Genomic DNA, 21,691 nt, shown 5'->3' with positions numbered 1-21,691 from the left:
CTTGGAGGAGATAAGTCACTGAACACTTCATTTGTAAAACACCGCTTTTGTAAGGTTTCCAGCTGACATCCAGTTGGCCAATGTTTTGTCATACGGCTTTAATTTAGGTTTGTCTGATGACTCGTAAGAGCCTAGAGTTCTTGTGTTTACAGTTGCCTTTGGCCCTTTGAGATTTTTCTGGTTTTGAGCTATTTCCAGTAATCTTCCCCAGCCACTCAATATATTTAAATGAAGCTCCGCTCCCTGGTTTATTGTATCCTGTTTTGCAACTGGCTTTGAATTAATTGGTCCCAAGTGTCGTCCTTAGTTGGATCAATTCTCCAGTGTTTGTAACAAGCACTAACTGACATTGGCACCAACCCTTCCCTCTCGAAACACTTGTTTTTTTTTTTTTTTACAAAATATCAAGCCTTCAGAGACACTGGTAGCATCTAGAAAGGCAGATGTAAGGTCTCTAACCCCCTTACAACTCCACACATACATTTCTGCTGCTCTCACTGATCTGCGTGTCTGTTACTGTCAGGATGACACACTCTTTCTTCCAGCTCTGTCCCAGGTCAGGATGCGCGAGTCTGAGCTTCTTTAGTTTCTTCTCCTCTTAGGATGTCTGCTCTCTGCCAGCTGCCCACAGGCAGGCTGATTCTAGAAGCCGGTCTTTCTGACACTTTAACATGCCATCTCTTTGAAGGGAAGGGTTTTGTGGACTATCACACACTATAAATAATGTAGAAAACATTTGAATCAAAGGGAATGAGACAGAAGAGAAATTCCACTCGCAAAAAATCTCTAAGAAACGTTGGCACTTCTCTAAAGAAATGACACACAACACATTTATTCAGAAAAACACTTCGTGAAGATGCTATCTAATGAGGATGCCGATTATTTTCCAGGCAATGCGCCAAATTAATTGTCTTGTAGAATTATTTTTTTTTTTTTAGGAAAACGAGAGACTTCTCTTTCATGTATGTTTCATACTTTAAATTAGGATACAGTACAAACATCTTTTGTGTGGGCAGGATTTCAGCAGGGAGGTTGGATTCTAGATGCCTCTGGAGTGTGGAGAGAGAAGGGCAGGAACAGAAACTTTGTAGGGACAGGTGACTACATCTGGCTTAGAGGCCTTCCCAACTCCTTCTAGAAATTTCCAAATCAGCAGACATGGGTATATCAGTAACATCCAAGGTAACTTTGGTTATTTTTCATATCAAGAGGACTCCCTAAAGTCTGTTCTTTTAACTCTAGGGTACCTATGCCATCGGGGGCTTCCTAGGTGGCACTAGTGGTAAAGAATCCACCTGCCAATGCAGGAGATGAGAGACTCAGGCTTGACCCCTGAGTCAGGAAGATGCCCTAGAGGAGGGCATGGAAACCCACTCCAGTATTCTTGCCTGGAGAATCCCATGGATAGAGGAGCCTGGTGGGCTACAGTCCATGGGGTTGTAAAGAATTGGACATGACTGAAGCGGCTTAGCACACACACACCTATGCCATATACTCAAATAACTGTCCCTTCAGTGAGATTGGCAAAGAAATCTGGGTGCATTAGATTTGACAGTGTTACCAGTTATTTGTGTATCTTTTAATACTTAGAAATGTAATGCTGCTATATTAAATAACTTTAATAGAGCACAAATTTCATCTTCATTTATATTTCTGAATTGTTTTGGTCCACAAGTGAAATTGAAAAGTTTAAACCAGAAACTAGAAAACTTTCGTAAACATTAAAAAAAAATTCACAACAGTGCTTCTATGCAGGTTAAAAAAATTTTTATGGTGGTTTTTTTCTTATGTATTGTAATGACCAAGTCAGGATCATTTAGATTCCCAAATCTTTAACACTAACCGAGCTCATAGCTAGACTTGCAAAGTAGCAGAAATACTAAAATTCTTCCTGAATCTATGTTGATAACAAGATGGCTAGGATAATTAAAAGGAAAAATCCAGTTGATAACATCTGATCTGTATTAATAAAAACACAATATTTATAAAAGAAAAAACACCCTAAATAATGTCCCCATGGCACAGAAACCAGTAAAGTGGAATTAGACATTTCTCATGTCTACACAAAGGAAGCTCTCTTAATATAAAAAGTTGTTCCAATTCTGGAATAGTGGAAGATAAATTGCCATTAGTTTATTTCCTCTGATTCATCAGTTTCTCTATATTTCAGAATATTTTCTTCTGTCACATTCTTGAGCATGTGTACTGCAGAAACTGGCATCTTGGAAAATGAAGGTTTTTCCCTAATACCTTTCCCCAAGATTAGCAGGAAATTGGACTGCTGCCACCACAGTTTGTGGCGAAATGCCGGTTAAATGCAAATCTGTGCTCCAAGTCAACCTGATACCTGGAAGAGCTCAAGCTTTGTCAACAGGGAAGCTTATGCTAAAGTATTTGCAACAGTTTCTGGTTGTTGTTGGTGTTGTTCGGTTGCTAAGTCGTGTTTGATTCTTTGTGACCCCATGGACTGCAGCACATCGGGCTTCCCTGTCTTTCACTATCTCCCAGAGTTTGCTCAAACTTGTGTCCATAGAGCTGGTGATGCCATCCAACCATCTCATCTGTTGCCCCCTTCTCTTGCCATCAATCTTTTTTCCAGAGTCGGCTCTTTGCATCAGGTGGCCAAAACATTGGAGCTTCCGTTTCAATTCCTGGTTCAGCTTCAGTTACTGGCTGCTTCTCCTGAATGTTTCCCAGACAGGGAACATCCCCTTCAAAAGCCCCCAACTGTGTAAGCTCTTTTAAATTGTTAAACAAAGAATAAAAATGCTATAGTGAAGTGTGAAAGTGTTAATCACTCAAGCATGTCTGACTCTCTGTGATCCCTTGTACTATATAGCCCACCAGGCTCCTCTGTCCATGGGATTCTCCAGGCAAGAATACTGGAACTGATTGTTATTCCCTCCTCCAGGGGATCTTCCTGACCCAGGGATCAAACTCAGGTCTCCTGTATTGCAGGCAGATTCTTTACCATCTGAGCCACCAGGGAAGCCCTAAGAAACACTATGGTCATTATTTATCATCAAATACTTCCAAACACTTCCTCTGATTATAGTTCACCTTGAGGAAAAACCTACCCATCAGCCACCCAACCTCTTCCCTTGGGGCCCATGTCTTGGGGCCAGGAGGGCAGCTGGGTGCACTCTTGACCTCAGTGCTTCTTCTGTTCTATGGCACCAGAGACTGCACTCAGCAGTGCATCCTCCGTGACACTTCCTCTCCCACGCTTACCACTGCCATCCTTGAACCCAGGGACTGCAACGCTTGGATCACAGGCTCCCTGTCCACTGCGCCCCTTGCCATGACCACTAGGGGCCTCAGCAGTGATGTGGATGACCAACCTACACTGGCCTCCAGTGCCCTGACTTTTCCCACAGCCTTTTCATCTAACCCAGAAGCCCTAGTGCACGGCCAGACGATGCATCGTAGACCTGCTTGTCGCCCAAACTGCTTTCCCGTGAAATCTTGAATTCCTAAATTTCACCAACCACGATCATCCTTCTACCTTTCCATGTATGTCTGTCATCATTCTGATCCCCAGCATCCCTGAGCGGTACTGTCCTTTTCCACCTAGACTTTTCTATGTTTCTCCATTAGACTAGCACCTCATTCATTCATTTTATTCTTTCAACAAATGCTTTCTCGGCACTTGCGATGCACCAGGCAGTGTTCCAGCTCTGGAGACGCCATGGAGCACAGAGTTCTACAGCCCTTGCTGCTCTGGTGGACCATGCACCTCACCTTTGCGATGCATCCACGCCATCTATGACTAGTTTCTTCCTTCGGTATTCAGAGCCAGAAATGTTCATTGAGCCTCAGTTACAATGGTTTAATCGCCAAAGAACCTTCCCTTCTTCTCCAGGCAGAAGTAATTGTTGCCTCATCTGGGTCACTGCCGTGTATTGCCCCAATATTTATTAACATTTCATCTCATCCAAAACACTGTTTTATACCCTAGTCTCTCCCACTAGACTGTGTGCGATGGGGCGAAAACATTCTTATTCTTCTTGAGTTCCTCTTTGGCACATATGGAGTAGGTACCCAATAACTATTGGGCTGAAATATTCAGATTGCCATATATTTAGAATCAGGCCTGAGGCTAAAAGTCTCCACCACCTGTGTCATACTTCCTACTCTAACAACACCGAATGTTCGCAGCTCCCAAGCACCCGTCACGTTCCCCATCCTTATGCTTCCGTCTGCACTGTCCTTCCTGCTAGAGTTCTTTCCCTCACTTCTTCGTGCAGCTAAGCTCTTGGCCTTTACGACCCAGCTTGGGTGTCACCCCATCTACCTATTCATTCCCAGGTTGGGTTGTGTATCTCTCCTCTGGACATTTGAGATAATGGACGCCTATCCTTGTAATTTATTTATTGTATTTAAATGATCATAAGTGCCATATCTGAAATCAGCTGCATAACCTGTGTGTCTCAGTTTCCTTACCTATAAAATGTGGACGAAACTTGCTATGGAACCTAAAAAATGCTAGTACTTGTGAAAGCTTTAGAGCAGTGCATGGCACTTACAAAGTTCACCATAAAAGTTATGCATCCATACTGCAGTTAATGTGCTTGTCTCCTTTAGTAGGTGAGGGTCTTGGCTTCCCTTGTCTTCACCTTGGGATCTCCAGGATCCACCCTAGTGCCTCTGACACAGCAGGTGCTCAGTGAGAGGTGGCCTGATGATGGGACCACGGTCATGGTCAAGATGGGAGTATCTTGGCCAGAAAAGGGATGTAGGGAAGTCGAGTTGTTTCCTATGGGGAACTCGGGAAAAATCAATGGAAATGTCTATGGTTGTTAGTGAATATTTTCTAAAGCACGGCTCCTCTGCCATCTCAAAAATAACGGACAAAAACATAAGCAAACAAACAACAGAATCAAAAGTCATTTCTGGTTTGGAAATGGACCTGCTAGTCCATGGCTTATCTCTATTCTTTCCATCAGTCCCTTCGGATCACTCCCTAATTGGAGGTTTCACTCATCCTCACTTCCTAGGGCACCTCACTCCTTCCACCAGTCCCTTTCTCTCCCATGTCTTTAACTTTTTTCTTTACTGGATTCTCTTTAACATACATGGTACTCAAGTCCCTTCCCACAAGAACAACGAACAAAACCACCATCTCTTGATCTCTGTATCCACCTCCGCTCACCACAGACACGGTCTCACATTTTGACAGTGACCTCTACATGTGAAAGTTGAAGAGCCCCTTATGTTCTTCCTTTAGTGACCTCTCAGTTTAGTGGCATCAGGCACTTTTTTGTTCTTGAAATTCTTTCTACGTTTGACCCCTGGGATATCAACACCTTCCCACTTCCCTGCCAGGCTTCTACAAGCTCCTTTTCTTCCTTTTATCTTTCAAGTGTGATTTTCACCCTTGGACATCTGGTTTCCTCTCTCTGCACATTTGTTCTGGGCAATCTCATCCATGCTGAGGCACCAACACTTATTTCCTGATGATTCTCTAAGTGATGCTGCTGCTCAGATTGCGTGCTTGTAACTCAAGAGTGCTCTGTCGGGCTTCAGACTTGTGTATACGGCACCCTCTGTGTGTGTCCACTTGGAGAGACATTCCTTGATCCTGTGGACAGTCAAACTCAGAACATCCAAAGGCAGTTTTCATTTTGCCCTCCAATGCTATCATCCTTAGTAAAAGTTGTTCTACCTACACAATCATCAAAACCATCCCAACCAAATGTTGGCTTCATTCTAGAACCTTCCCTCCCACTTCACTGTCACAACCACTTTGTTAGAACCTGTGAAATCTCTCTCCTAAGCAGCTCTCTCACCTAGGACCCTTCCTTGTCATCTTCCCCAGCTCTCATTCACTCTGCACCATCTTCACAGCAGTCCCTGCCGCTTCTTCTCTGGCTTTTCCACCTTTTCTCGGGTGAACACAAATCTGATCGCGTTATGGCCCCGCTCACCATAACTTTCAGGGTCAAAGCAAACCAGCTCCGCCCCAGGCCAGCGCACATTCCGTGCTGTCACTACTGTCTGCCCGTCTGGCTGTAGCCCTGCTGCTCCCGGCGCCCTGGGTTCTCTGCTGAATTGTTCCCCTTGAAGTCCTTGGGTTCAACCCCCCCACACCTTCACGGACAGGTGTTCTCCTTTTAGTAACATTTTTCCTTTCCAGATCTTCCTTCTGCCCCCACCTTCCTCCCCTTCCTGCCTCCTGCTCATCCATCAAAATTTAATTAAAGCATCACATTCCTTGGGAAGCACCTGCCACTCCAGTTGGGTTTAAATGCCCCCTCGGTGTGCTCAGCCATCTCTCTCAATGTCTGTTCTGGGAGGTGGTGTGGTTTGGTGTTAACAGCAACAGACTCAGGACAGACAAAAAATGTTTGGGGTTAAGCACCAGCTCTGTCATATCCCTTCTGTGTGACCGTGACCAGGCAACTTATACCCTGTGCCTCGGTTTCCTCATTTGAAAAACAGAGATGCTAATGGTGGTGCTCTAGTCCAAAGGGTGGTTGGGGAATGCTCTCTGTAAAGTCCCTGGAACAGTGCTGGAGACACCATGAGTCTGAACAAACCTGAGCTATTTTTATTGTTATCATAGCTGCTGATCGACTTGGCTGCTTTCCAAAACAAACAGAAAGATCTTTGGAGGGAAAGATACCATGCTTGACTTAACAACGTTTGACCTAGCATCTGGGACATGATCAGGAGTCAGTAAATACTCACCGAATGAATGAAAAAAATATAAACAGCAAAGAAGTGAAATACAGCCAAAATTCTTACCTGCAGAGCATGCTGGTGAGTAACATCAGTCTAACTTTACCAGGTGGGCTTTTTTACTTGCACAGTAAGATGCTGATGGTGTCCCATTAAGTTAGTGCAACTGACTCACTGGTTTTTTTTTTTTTTTTCTTTTTTAAAATTTTTGGCTGTGCTGAGTCTTCATTGCTGCACGGGCTTTTCTCTAGTTGGGGTGAGTTGGGGGCTACTCTCTAGTTGCAGGGCCCAGGCTTCTCACTGTGGTGGCTTCTCTTGTTGCAGAGCATGAGCTGCACGGCTCAGGGGCTTCTGTAGTTGTGGCTCTTGGACTCTAGAGCACAGGCTCAATAGTTCTCGTGCTTGGGCTAGGCTGCTCTGAGACATGTGGGATCTTCCTGGATCAGGGATCCAACCTGAGTCTCCTGCATTGGCAGGCAGACTCTTTACTGCTGAGCCACCAGGGAAGCCCCTGACTCACTGTTTTTAGAGTCAACAATTTTCCATTTCCAACAGAAGGACACAATGTCATTAATTAATGGAAATGTTATTCTAGAAACCACTGTGTAGATGAACTATGACAAAACTCCTTTGAGATACACGTAGAGAAGAAAAATTTGAATTCCTACCAGAAAGAGATTAGAAAGCCTAGCAAATTCAGGGGAAAAAAGTAGAGACACTCTTTAAAAGTTGGACTTCGGGACGCATTAGGTTTGTAGTGACTCATCCGTGGAAGGGAGAGAGGGGCTTGCTAGAATTCTCTACCTCTCGCACCGCCCTATGTATCCTGCACAGAAGAGTCTGGAGAAACGTGATGCATGGCGCAGAAGCAAGCCTCAATCGTGGCCACATTTCCTCCATGTTCTTCGTGGAAGCACCACTTCTTGTACACTTTGAAGAAGTTTTGCTCAAACAGACCAACCTGCCTTTCTCTCCCTGTTCCTCACAAAAGTTCCTCTGAACCTGAATGGAGGTGCTATGCAAGGATGGACATTTGGTATCTCTAATATTTAGGGAACCTTATAAAAGGTGATTCCACCCTCAGTAATTATTAGAAGGTCTAGAGAACTCTGAGGAGAGGCCATCCTCTAATCCGTGCCTTGAAAGTCTCACACGTCTTCACCAAAAGTAAACTAGATGACAGAAAAGAGCCACATGACAACATGAGGCTCTAATCCACCCTCTGTCATGGAGTTTTCATATCATGGAAAGATTGAGAGGACTTTGAAAACATCTATGGAGGTTTTTCATAATTAGAAATGAGTGAAATTCTATTATATAGATACTCTAGTAGAAATACCTGCTCTTTCTATACTTCATTTGTCTTATTTCCAACCCAGGACTGGGTTTACAAAACATGGGGATATAAAACAAGGACAGGGTGAACCCAAGTAATTTTATAGAAGCTCATAGAATTACTCAGATATGGGATTGTTAATTTGCCTTTTGTGCCATGAGATATTTCTAAAATACAACCCAACTTTGTGTAAGTCAGAAAATAGTCTGATTCAATTAATTTCTATGGAAAGTGTAAATCCCTTTTAAATAATTCTAGTTCATAATTCATGAAAATAAATGATTTCTATTCGTTTACTTTTTAATTCTAGGGCTAGAATAGTCTCAGTCTTCCTTTCAACCAGATCTGGCTCATACTAGATCTGTAATGAGCATTCTGAGAACGATGATAATTACAGTAACTACTAGACACTGAAATAAATGCTTCATGAGTAGCTATATTCTAGCATCATAACCCCAGCAAATTATCATCCCCATTTTATAGATTCGGAAATTGGGATTCAAACAGATTAAGCAGTTTGTCTGAGGACTTGGATTTCAACCTGAGAATGAAAATTCCGAAGTCCATCCACTTCTGCCACATCACCGTCCAGCATTTAACAGAAAGAATCCCATAGGATTTCAGCAGAAACACAGTTGCCTGAGATTCCCCTTCTCAAAGACCATATTGCACAATTGTAACTACAAAAGGAGGAAAGTATACCATCAACTATTTCTGGAAAATATGTCTGCGATCATCCTCAGACCAGACCCAGTAACACAGGTGCTCAGACACAGAGCACAGGCCAGGAGGAAGGACTCTGATGTCGGGAGGGCGCCGAGATTTCATACAGGGACCAGGAGCACTGACCCGCTTCCCCTCCTGGTTCTGGCTGTCCCTGGGACTGAACAGCCAGGGGAGCCCAGCATGTGCAAATATGCACCAGACCTGGAAGCTTGTGGACATAGATTCCTAAAGCTGCACCTGTGCCCTGTGGATAAAAGGTCCCCCGTACGATGAGACTTGCCCTGCTCAGATGCAGTGGCTCCCTGCCCTCCATGGGTGGCATCCTCAAATCACACGACCTCTGAGGGTCTCTGGGACTCACAGGGCTGACCTGAGCCAGGCAGCCTCTGCCCTTGCTGGGATTCTGGTAGTTTCTGCACACTTGGTGAGATCACCCAGGACTCAAACCTTCAGAAGGTGGGTGGATGTGGAGCCTCTTCTGCAAAGCTGCAGACCCAGATTGCACAGCAACACCGTACTGCTGTCTAGGCTGCTTCATCCACTCCCGCAGGTATTAATTCTGATTATTTATATTTTCATGTGTGTTGTTATCCCAATTCTCTTATTTCTTATTTCCAATCACTTTACCCAATCCTCCACCTACTCTTAACCCTGTCTCCTTAGAAAACAAATACATTCTTCACACCAGTCAGAATGGACATTGTTAACAACTCTATGAGTAATACATGCTGGAGAGAATGTGGAGAAAAGGGAACCCTCCTACATTATTGGTGGAAAAGTAAATTGGCATAGACACCATGGAGAACAATATGGAGTATTGCTCTTTAATATTCCTTAAAAATATTTTCTAAAAAATATTCCTTAGAAAACTAAAAATAGAGCTACTACATGATCCTGCAATCCCATTCCTGGGTATGTAACTCTAATTTGAAAAGTTGCATGCATCCCAATATTCATTCCAGCACTATTTACTATAGGCGAGATATGGGTGTAATTTAAATATTAATCGACAGGGGCATGGATAAAGAAGATATGGTACATATATACAGTAGAATACTACTCAGCCATAAAAAGAATGATGGAATAATGCCATTTGCAGAACACGGATGGACTTGGAGATGATCATACTAAGTGAAGTAAGTAGACAGAGAAAGACAAATATCATACGATATCACTTATAGGTGGAATCTAAAAAAAAATACATAAATGAACTTATTTACAAAACAGAAATAGACTCACATATAGAAAATAAATTTAGGATTACCAAAGGGGATAGAGAAGGTGGAGGGGCAGAGACAAATTAGGAGTTTGGGATTAACAGATACGCACTACTATATATAAAATAGCTAAACAATGAGAACCTACTTTATAGTACAGGGAACTATACTCAGTATCTTGTAATCATGTACAGTGGAAAAGAATCTTAAAAGCTATATGTATAACTGAATCACTTTGCTGTACACCTGAAACTAACATAACACTGTAAATTAACTAGACTTCAATAAAAATACACATTCTTCACCCCCGTTATCAGGGCAACTTATCCTCTCTCATCCTCCTAGAACAACATTGTGCGAAGCTGTCTGTGACTGTATTCTTTGAGCATCTGAGTACGGGAACCTAGGTCTTTCTCAGGGAGTGCATCTACCTTCTAGCGCCAATTACATAATCGAGGTTAAGATTAGCTTGAAGTGACAAGAGTAGTTATTCATCTGCTGACAAACAATGTATACTCACATTTCAGTTCGAGTTTGATGAAATCTGTGTTCCCGAGATTTTCAAGAAACACTCCCCGGGGGATTAACGTTTTGAAGTAGAAGGAGATGTCTGCACTGGTCTCCCCTTGGAAAGTGGAGAAGTGCAGGTAGGATGATGGGTTTGGGAAAGAGGCCGCATTCCAGTAATTCCCTGTGGAAGGAACAAAGAAAGAGGACAGGGTAATTTACACCTGGTCATGGCACTGATGGAAAAGAGAGCCATTTCCTGGGGTTTAATACAATCCCATTGACAGTAGCCCTTGTTTCCTCTCTTTCTGCTAAATAACACTGCACAAAATCCCCAGAAGCGTGTCTTCAGCTTTCCAAAAGTCATATGTGTGTCTGTATATAAAATATCTGACTAAGGATGGATAAATCCTTCTAAAAGGTGTCCTCTCAGGAGTACATGTCAGAGGAGGAGAAAATGGAGTGACGCCCCTGGTTTCACGTGGTGGGTGGGTGTGGCTGTTTTGAACTCAGGCCTATGTTATTTTCATTTTTGATGTGGACTATTTTTAAAGTCTCTATTGAATTTGTTACCGTATTGCTTGTGTTTTATGATTTGGTTTTTTTGGCCGTGAGGCATGTGGGATCTTAGCTCACTGACCGGGGATTGAAACCACACCCCTGGCATTGGAAGGTGAAGTCTTAACCACTGGACCGCCAGGGAAGTCCCCAGGCTTATGTCTGATGCAAGAAGCATCTGGACTGGACCGAGAGGGACAGACTAGGAAGGGGTCTTTGGTATCCTGCTCCTGCTTCTCATCCGTCTTTGTCTTGGGATAAGCAATGCTTGCTTCCAGCTAGCAGCTGCTCTGACCTCGGGGCAAGTGAAGCAGAAATACAGCCGCAGGAGTGCAGAAGCCCGGCTGAGCGAGGAGCTAGGGAAAAAGGTGGGGTGACCTGGCCAGTCATCTCTCCACCCCTCCTGCTCCAAGCCTCAGAGGTGAGTTGCTGGAAAGAGAGGGTCCTCTTCCCAGCTTCCTCCTCCCTGGGGACTCCATGGGACACTCTGGCTTGTGGCTGTTTTGTGTGGGCGGGAATGCTGAGCTGAGCCCATTGAAGGGCTTACAATCAGCCTCTATCCTTGAACTCATGGGGTAGACACAGTTGTACTCACCCCCTCTGCACTCATTGCCTGGTAGTAGGCAGTGGCCCCAGGAGAAAGGCAGTTCATGGGGCAAAATACAAGCACTAAACTAGAGGACCAACATCCCATCGGAACAGGTGGACCAAGAATTTAATATGACGTTAAGAGCAGTGTGCCTGCGTGCTCACTCACTTACTCACGCCCTACTCTTTGTGACCCCATGGACTGCAGCCCACCAGGCTCCTCTGTCCATGGGATCCTTCAGACCCAGAATACCGGAGTGGGTTGTCAGGCTCTCCTCCAGGGAATCTTCCCGACCCAGAGATCGAACCTGTGCTTCCTGCGGCTCCTGTATTGCAGGCGAATTCTTTACTGCTGAGCCACCAGGGAAGCCCACCAAGAGCTGACTCCTGACTTTATCTCCAGGGGAGAAATTCCTTTAGGAAGTCCACATTTCTGAGTACATTTGACAGCACAGCTAAGGACTAAAATACACGAATATGCTTTAAAACAGTTACTAAAGCTTTTACCTTTAGTACTAAACCTATGTTAAAGTCACCAGGTGAGGCCCCAGATGGAGTCACTCTTGCTAACCCCTGGGTCAGCAAACCAGCACTTAACCGAGCTTCTGTGCTCAGCTCACCCAAAGAAGGAAGGTCCAGGCTACCCCAGCAGCACTGGCCTGCCCAGCTAACGGTCCCTGATGCTCCAAGCCTTCCCTCTGCTGATGTAAGGGGTGCAGCCCTGCTTCAGCCAATCAGCACACGCCCGTTGTAACTTCCTATTCCTGCTCCCTTTGGTTCATAACACCTCTCGTCTTGCACAGCTCTTCAGAGCTCCTTTCTCTCTGCTAGACTAGAGGTCGCCTGATTCATGAATCACTGAATAAAAGCCTACTAGATTAGTAAACTGCCCCTGGAAAATTTTCTTTTAACATCTAAAATATGTGTTTTGGGGACTTCCCTGGTGGTCCAGCGGTTAAGAATCTGCTTGCCAATGCAGGGGACATGAATTCAATCCTTTGTCCAGGAAGACCCCATATGTTGCAGAGCCACTAACCCCATGTGCCACAACTACTGAGCCACAAGAAAAGATACCACAAACAGAAGCCCACACAACTAGAGAAAAGCCCTTGAGCAGCAACAAAGACCCAACACAGCCAAAAATAAATAAATTAATAAGTAAACAAAAAATTTAAAATACAATATATTGTTTTTAAAAACTGATTTTTGCCATCTTTCCTTCAAAGAACATATTGAATCAACTACATTCACTTTGTTAGTTTCTATCGACTATATTTTTCCTTCCTTTTATACAAATAATGCACGTATGCAATAAGTTCAGCCGCTCTTCTTAAACAGAATTAACTTTGTTGGTATTGCTATGCTTATGCCATAAGTTCAAATTAAGTATATAATGTTGCTATATTATGAGATAATAAAGTATCTTCATTTAATTAATGTTATTTACTTTGTTCTTAGGACATCTAGGATACAGTGACATCTAGATAAGTGAATGGCAATATATAAACAACATCACTGACTCAGTGGACATGGATTTGAGCAGATTCCAGTAGTGGATGACAGGGAAGCCTGGCGTTCTGCAATCCATGGGGTCATGAAGAGTTGGACATGACTGAGCGACTGAACAAGTCAGTGCAAAACATGTTTGCAAATATCTCCATTAAGGTAAAAACAGTGGTGGTGGAGAGTCCGCTGTTGCAAGTATACCAAAAGTCTTAGTGTAGTTTTAAGCTCTCTCTCTTTTTTTAATTGCAATATCATTGCTTTCAGCAGGAGAAAAATAGACTGGTTTCTTTTCGGGAAGAAAGATGTGATACGACATTGGTTAGACAAGTACCCAAAAAGAAAGAATCTTAACTATTGTTTAAGTTGCTATCATCTGAGCACTGAGCCCTCTTTGCCGCTCAAGATCTGCCTTCAAGTCTGGAGAGGCGAGTTTAGGCTCATCTCTCCCAGCTAGCTGAAAATGAAGGTCTCTCAAGATAAAAGCTGAAGTTGCAACCCTCTCACCAATCAGAGTTCTAGGCTGGAATGAAGAGCGCCCAGGGCCAGCAGCATTCAGCCTGCCTAATGGTTGAGAGCCTCTTAACAACCTAGGAGCCGGCAAGGGTCAGTTTCCAGCCATGCATCAACCTGAAAGTCAAGCAATTCTGTCTCTTCAGGCTGAATCCCCAGGACAGAGATGTAATTAACATTTTCAAGTTTTCATCCAATCAAATGCATTCTTATCTTCTGATGTGGTGCTGTATTAACAGAAGGGCAGTGGTCTAAAATGATTCTAGAAAAAAACGAAAGCTAAAAGTAATATATGTCAGTATTTATTTGAGGTCCAGCACTGGTTATTCAGACAGAAATATACCCAGAGAGGAGGACAGTTTGATCCGTTAATCCTCATTTGCAGAAATATCCCAAAAGACCACAGTTCCATTTGCTCTCATTCTGTGCTCACTAAGCAACTTTGAATTAATTTGGTCTCTGGAATGGATACATTCACAGGGAAATTATGCCTTGTACAAATGGTGGTTACTAGTCATTCTTCCAGAAATGTCTGGCTGATCACATGACATCTTTGGAGTCTTTGCTGGTGGGCTGTCCCTCATCTCTGGATGAATTGACTAAATCCAGATTCTTTTTTTTTTCTCTTTTTATTTATTTATTTATTTATTTTTTAATAAATTTATTTATTTTAGTTGGGGGCTAATTACTTTACAATATTGTAATAGTTTTTGCCATACATTGACATGAATCAGCCATGAGTTTACATGTGTTCCCCTTCCTGGACCCCCCACCCACCTCCCTCCCCATCCCATCCCTCTGGGTCATCCCATTGCCCCGGCCCTGAGCCTTTGTCTCATGCATCGAACATGGAATGGTGTTCTGTTTCACATATGATAATATACATGTTTCAATGCTATTCTCCCAGAACGTCCCACCTTCACTTTCTCCCTCAGACTCTTTTTTAAAAAACTTTTTACTTTGTATTGAAGTATAGCCAATTAACAGTGTTGTGATAGTTTCAAGTGAACAGCGAAGGGACTCAGCCATACATAAACATGTATGCATTCTCCCCCAAACCCCTTCCCATGCAGGCCGCCACATAACATTGAGCAGAGTTCCCTGTGCTATACTGTAGGTCCTTGTTGGTTACCCATTTTAAATATAGCAGCATGTACGTGACCTTCCCAAACTCCCTAAGTGTCCCTCCCCCGCCTCCTCCCCAGCAACCATAAGCTCATTATATGAGTCTGTGGATCTGTTTCTGTTTTGTAAATAAGTTCATTTGGATCATGTCTTTTCAGATTCTTCATGTAAGGGAAGTCATATGCAAAGTCCTCGTGGGACAAAAACCTACTTTATAGTAACATGAGTATTAAAGATACCAAATAAATATAAATAAAAGCTAATGCTACTTTAGCACATATTATAACTGGACACAGCTCCCACTAGCAAACCATAATTTTCCTTATCCATGACTTAATTCCTATTATTCCCCAGAGACCTCATTGAATGATGCCACACATTTGCAAGACTGATGGGCTTATACCCTTCAGGTTGTTGAAATGGCTGCAGTCTGCCTCTCTGTCTGACTTCCTTCACTCTTCCTTCAGGAAATCTCTAGGTCCATCCATGTTGCTGCAAATGGCATTATTCCATTATTTTTGATGGCTGAGTAATATTCCACTGTATATATATGTATCACATCTTCTTTCTCCAGTCCTCTGTTGCTGTCTAAGTGCACATCCTTGATCAGTAACAGTGAGGACTCTACCCTGGACCTGACTGGTGGTGCCAGGTGAGGTGTCTACTTCAGGGAGGTGCTGAAGGAGAGAGCCACTGGGGCACAGGAGACCAGAAATTCTATTTAGAATAAAAAAAAAACCCTTATCCTTTAAAATATTTATTTTCATTATACTTGATAATGTACATAATATAGGAGTTTAGTGGAACATGGAGAAGACTCTTGGCAATCCCTTGGACTGCAAGGAGATCATACCAGTCAATCCTAAAGGAAATCAGTACTGAATATCCATTGGAAGGACTGTTGCTGAAGCTGAAGCTCCAATACTTTGGCCACCTGATGTGAAGAAATGACTCATTGGAAAAGACTCTGATGCTGGGAAAGATTGAGGGCAGGAGGGCAAGGGGACGACAGAGGATGAGATGGCTGGATGGCATCACTGACTTGACGGGCATGAGTTTGAGCAAACTCCGGGAGTTGGTGATGGACAGGGAGGCCTGGCGTGCTGCAGTCCATGGGGTCACAAAGAGTCGGATGCGACTGAGCGACTGAACTGAACTCAACAGTGGAATGTGGATAGAATTCACGAGTAAGCTTTTGGGGATGTGAGGTTAAAGGCTTCCGTGAGCAGGGACATAGTAAGAAAGTTTGGGTGCCAGTACTCCAGACCCTGATGAACTTCTATGAGACTCTGTTCTTGTGAGTTGTTGCGCAATCTCAGGATTTCTGGCTAAAATGAAATAACATGAGCGCTTTTTCTAGTGCTCCTTGTACTCTCTGATGCATGGAGATTAGAGCATTATTACTGTTTGTTTCTGTTGTTCCCAGCTGACCATAAGCTCCTTGAAAGCTGGGAGAAAACATTTCACTTCTGTAACCTTTGGCTTCACAACATATTAAATACTCAATAAATAATTATTAAATCAATGGGTATATGAAACAATTGGATAAGTTATATCCAATTCCACTCTATATGCAAAGCCCTCATGGGACAAAAATCTGCTTTACAGTCACATGAGTATTAAAGATATCAAATAAATATAAATAAAAGCGAATGCTGCTTTAGCACCTATTATAACTGGATACAGCTCCCACTGGCAAACCATAATTTCCCCTATCCATGACTTAACTCCTATTATTTCCCAGAGACCTCATTGAACGATGCCACGCATTTACAAGACTGATGGGCTTATACCCTTAAGGTTGTTGAAATGGCTGCAATCTGTACTTGTTCTCAAGGTCAGAGCTGCGAGGGTGAAGTGATACTGGCTGAGAACACCAAGCTGGGAATGAGATTTGCTGGCGTGTTCCACGGAAGATGGTGGGATGGCCAGCGTGGACAGGCAGAGCGGGCAAGGATGGAGACTGAGAGGGGAAGTGTGAAGCAGAACATCTGAGATGGAAGAGGCTGGTCCACAGTAACAGAATAAAGAGGCCATGGACAGGGGTGAGGGCTCCAACCCAGGGCAGAGGCAACAGTCAGCAGCGAAGTCTGAGCAAAACCACTGGGGTGAGGTTGAGGGTTCTGCCAGCTTGTAAACCAGCTGATCATGTGAGAAGCTTTTAAAGTACCTTCTGGGCAAGGTCTGGGCTCATCTCAGGTGGGAGGAAGAACCAGGGAGCTACCTCCAGACGGTGCAGGGGAGTAGGTCACTTCAAACCTCAGTCAATCACTGCTAGAAAATGCACTCAGCCAAATTCTCTAACAGGCAATTATTTTAATCTCATCAGTGATTATTTAGCATGGGATTCTGCCTTCAAGATGTCTAAGGATATTTTTTCTTGATGGGCAGCCATTAATTGTAAGCCTAATTTCAATTTCTAACAAAATATTACACGTACATGGTTTTAAAAGTCAAGTGGTGCTAGAAGGAATATAGCAAAATGCCATTCCCTGCTCCATCCTCCCCCACCAAACCCAATTTCTTAGTGACAACTCTTCTTGTATCCCAGAATTTCTAAAATATACTTGTTAGCTGTTTATTAATTTATGCATTTTAAATAGTCTCTACTGACTTTGCTGAATGCAAGATGAGAACTGAGCATTTTTACAAGCCTAACCCCCTGTTCTTCCCAAATAGCAAAATCACAGCCTTGGGGTATATTGAAATACAATATTTATATCTTTAGGACTTTTTGTTGCTGTTCAGTTACTATGTCTGACTCTTTGCAACCCCATGGAGAACGCCAGGCTCCTCTGTCCTCCACTGTCTCCTGGAGTTTGCTCAGATTCGTGTCCATTGAGTTGGTGATGCCATCTGACCATCTTATCTTCTGCTGTTCCTTTCTTCTCCTGCCTTCAATCTTTTCTAGCGTTACGGTCTTTTCTAATAAATTGGCTCTTTGTATCAGGTGGCCAAAGGATCTGAGATTCAGCTTCAGCATCAGTCCTTCCAATGAATATTCAGGATTGATTTGCTTTGATTGACTGGTTTGATCTCTTTGCAGTCCAAGGGATTCTTAAGAATCTTCTCCAGCACCACAAATCAGAAGCATCAATTCTTAGGCACTCAGCCTTCTTTATGGTCCAACTCTCACATCTGTATATGACTACCAGGAAAACCATAGCTCTGACTATATGGACCTTTGCTGGCAAAGTGACAAAAGCTATGACAAACCAAGACAGCATATTAAAAGGCAGAGGCATTGTCACAGCTTTCCTTCCAAGGAGCAAGCATTTTTTAATTTCAGGGCTGCAGTCACCATCCACAGTGATTTGGGAGTCCAAGAAAATAAAATCTGTCACTTTTGCCCCTTCTTCAGGACGATGTAAGTATTATTCACTAATGAGCCAAGAAGTGAAATCTAATTATATTTTCTTGTTTTGTATAATTTTTTGTCTCCCTAGAATTGAGTTACTTTTTTTTTCATTTGCCTAGTTTTGTCTGTATCTGTCATGAATTCTTTACAAATCCTCCAATATACTTGAAAAACTCTTCTTAAAAATTTTCTGACATTTGACACATCAGCAGTCCATCAGTCACTTTTTTGCCCCCTGAGGGCATCGCCTGACAGCGCCCCATCCTTCTGCCGCCGTCCACGCTGGTTCTTCTCAGGGCAGCTGCCCAGCTCCTGGTCAGGGGCCTCCTTCTTGTCCTTTTTGCAGGGGCTTCCTTTTGTCCATCATTCACATTAAGTCCCTTAATTCCTGGGCCTCTCTGAGTTTGAATGTTCCCTCTTTCTGGATTTACACCCTCATTTTCATGGAGCACATACTCAAGTAGCTCCTTGAGAAAAGGGACGTATGAGGTCAACTTCCTAAATCCCTGCTCTTCTGAAGAGTCATTATTCAGCTTTCACATGTAATTGAGACACTCCAGAAAATTATTTCTCTGGGGAATTTTAAAAGCATTTCTCCATTGTCTTCAGGCTTTCAGGGTTGTTATTGAGAAACCTAAAGCTTTCTGATCACTACATTGCACATGTCACTGATGGGGTTCAGGATGTGCTACCCCAAATATGACACCTTAGGAGACTGAGTATTTCCAGCTGAAGTGATGTGAGCAAAGGCAGGTGCAGCGGACTCCCTGGGCTTCCTCTGAAGCAGCCAGGAGACTCTGGTGTGAGGTGCCCTTCTTCCCAGAGGAAAGGAATCTGCCTGCAATGCAGGAGATGCAGGTTCGATCCCCGGGTTGAGAAGATCCCCTGGAGGAGGAAATGGCAACCCGCTCCAGTATTGTTGCCTGGAGAATCCCACGGACAGAGGAGCCTGGAGGGCTACAGTCCATGGGGTCACAAGAGTCAGACATGACTGAGCAACAAAACTGTCACCACCCACCATCTCCAAAGACAAAGGGGCAGAGGGGCAGCTGAGGAAAAGGCCTTGCATGGCTGACTCCATTCAGCTCACAATGTCATCCCATCTTTTCATGACTTTCTGCCCTTCATCAAACAAAGCATCAAAACACTGAAATTTAGGCATTTCTTCAGGTCTTCATTTCATCATGAAGGTTCCTGTGTCATGTAAAACCCTTGTTAAATAAACTTGTATGCTTTCTTTCTGTTAATTAAACTCAGCCAGGACCCCTAGGGAGAAGGAAATGGCAATCCACTCCAGTATTCTTGCCTAGAGAATCCTGTGGACAGAGGAGCCTGCTGTCCATGGGATCGCACAGAGTTGGACACGACTGAAGTGACTTAGCAGCAGCAGCAGCAGCAGGACCTCTACAGAAACTGTCTCCTTCGTTACTTATATATAGTTTTTCTTTCTGGAAACTCTGAGGATATTTCCTTTATCTCTCTTAATTGAACATTCATATAGGGACTCCCTGGTGGTACACTGATTAAGACTTCACCTTTCAATGCAGGGTGTGAGGGTTCCATCCCTGGTTGGGGCGCTAAGATCCTATGGCTAAAAAACCAAAGCATAATAGAAAAGCAATATTGTAAAAAATTCAATAGAGACTCTAAAAATGGTCCACATTAAAAAAATCTTTAAAATAATAAAAAGTTAAAAAAGGAAAAAGAAAGAAAGTTCATACAGTGACCTTGATGTATACCTTTCCCACATCAGGTCTGGACTTCAACAGTTTCTCTGAGCCTTCTTTCTTAAACACCTGTTAGTTTGATATTTATCTCTTTCTCTTGATCTTTTGCATTCCTAATTTTGATCTTTTTGCTTTTGGTTGACTTCCTTGGAAGTCCCTTCAGCTTTATTTCTGACACTGCTATTGTCTTTTTGTTTCAGCAATCGTATTTTAAATTCCTCAGTGTTACTCCTTGTCTTCTGAGGGTCCTCATTTTTGGAGCACACTGTTGTATGTTTTGTTCAGTTTTGGGTGCAGTATCTTCTCTTATCTGTCCGAGAATATTGATTTAATCATTAAAAGTTTCGTTCTGTTGTCTGCGTTATCTCTGTCTGTTTCTGCCCCGCTGTTAGTTTGGGCTCCTTTTCCACGTTATCTTCAGCGGTTGGCGAGTCTTCCTATGCACTCACACTGAACAGTGATGTTCTAGAGAGCTGCCTAGTGCTCCGTGAGTGTGTGTCTAGGAGTGATGATCTGCTGACCAGTCGGTCGCACCACAATAAGGATGAGTTCCCCATCTCATTGAAAGGACCCCAAGCATCAGCAACTGTGGCTTTTATTTTTTGATTACAGATCATTCAATTTCTTGAGAGAAGGATCCTGAAGTTTCATGAGGCATATATGTGTGGTGGTCAGTGTCCTGGAGGCTGAGCAGGTTCCCACTTCCATAGATTTCCATGTTTTTATTCTGTTTTAATGAAGGAGTATCACCTCCACCCTCTTTGGTGCCTCGTGTCTGGAGTGTAACCTCTCACCTCTCTCTGGGGTAGAATAGGGTAGCCACCTGGGGGTGAGAGGAGGTGAAGTTGGTTATAGCTGGTGTCTGCACGGCTGATGTCAATAGTTCAGTCGCTCAGCCGTGTCCAGCTCTTCGCGACCGTGTGGACTGCAGCACGCCAGGCTGATGTCTACACAGACTTTTAACCAATCCTGTTCTGAGCCTCTCCTCCCCCAGCCTTCTGACGACTCCAATTCCTGAACCTTGTGGAGTTTCTCAGCTTTCATCTGCCCATCAACAGTCTGGACTTACAGACGCTCCTGTACTGTCAGTAAGGAAGAGACCGAACATCTGATACCCCGAAGTTCCCTCTGGATGGTGGTGGGGAGGGGCGGGGTGTACAGGGGACACATCAGGTGAACTCAGGGGCTGCGCTGGCCTGCCTGTCACCTGGTGACATGCACTGGTCCACGTGCAGACTCCGGAATCAGACAATCTGGCTTCATCGTCCCTGCCCACGGGGGTGACTCTGGACAGATGTCTTATCTTCCTAAATCCCAATGTCCTCATTTGTACAACGGAATAACATTGGAATCTCGTTTAAAGATTGTTGGAATCCTAGGAGATTATTCAGGGCACTGAGCACAGAATAACTGTTCAACACATGGGATTATTCCAGCATCAAACAGGGGGCTTCATTGTCACATTCACTCACTGTACAGGGCTCGGCCAAGGAGCTGGGGGGCTGGGAGAGGACCTCCTTCCTTAGACGTGTGACCCGACCACCCCGAGCTTCTCCTGAGCCCCCTTCTCTGAGGCGGAGGCAGCAGACTTCCCAGGCAGACCGAGTGCTCACCCACAACCTTGTTTTCCTCACTTCTCTGCTCCCCACTCACTGGAATTCAAAGCTGTGCACACCCTCTTCTTTTGCCTCATTATTGGCTTTAAAAAACATCCATTCAGACATGCAAATGAGAACTCTCCTTGAGTCCTAACACTATGACATAGGGTTTTGCAGAGAAGCCATTACATAAAAAGTCTGATGAAAGGAGTGACTGAGCAAAAAGTTGGACGCGACTGAGTGACTGAAAAGCA

The 21,691-nt window shown here is 43.7% G+C and overlaps 1 protein-coding gene and 1 long non-coding RNA gene across 5 annotated transcripts in view; one reads left to right on the top strand and one right to left on the bottom strand.

Moving 5' to 3' along the window:
* Nucleotides 1-21,691, bottom strand: part of CNTNAP2 (contactin associated protein 2) — a 2,222,175-nt gene that overhangs the window by 266,334 nt on the left and 1,934,150 nt on the right. For all 4 annotated transcript variants that reach the window (XM_081537160.1, XM_081537161.1, XM_081537162.1 and 1 more), the window contains one exon: nt 10,481-10,651. In XM_081537160.1, the coding sequence (XP_081393286.1) occupies nt 10,481-10,651 (171 nt within the window). The remainder of the gene's footprint in view (nt 1-10,480; nt 10,652-21,691) is intronic.
* Nucleotides 1-21,691, top strand: part of LOC145524614 (uncharacterized) — a 64,927-nt gene that overhangs the window by 30,687 nt on the left and 12,549 nt on the right. Inside the window, exons 4-8 of the long non-coding RNA XR_014067713.1 lie at nt 6,566-6,762; nt 8,501-9,293; nt 9,757-9,879; nt 10,488-10,607; nt 13,072-13,241. This is a non-coding gene — a long non-coding RNA (uncharacterized LOC145524614). The remainder of the gene's footprint in view (nt 1-6,565; nt 6,763-8,500; nt 9,294-9,756; nt 9,880-10,487; nt 10,608-13,071; nt 13,242-21,691) is intronic.

Source organism: Giraffa tippelskirchi, chromosome 10 (assembly GCF_054371585.1).
Source record: "Giraffa tippelskirchi isolate mGirTip1 chromosome 10, T2T-mGirTip1v1.2.pri, whole genome shotgun sequence".
In the NCBI taxonomy this organism is placed as follows: Eukaryota; Metazoa; Chordata; class Mammalia; order Artiodactyla; family Giraffidae; genus Giraffa; species Giraffa tippelskirchi.
Note: the sequence above shows the minus strand (reverse complement) of the source record. Positions and strands in the feature narration are given on the sequence as shown.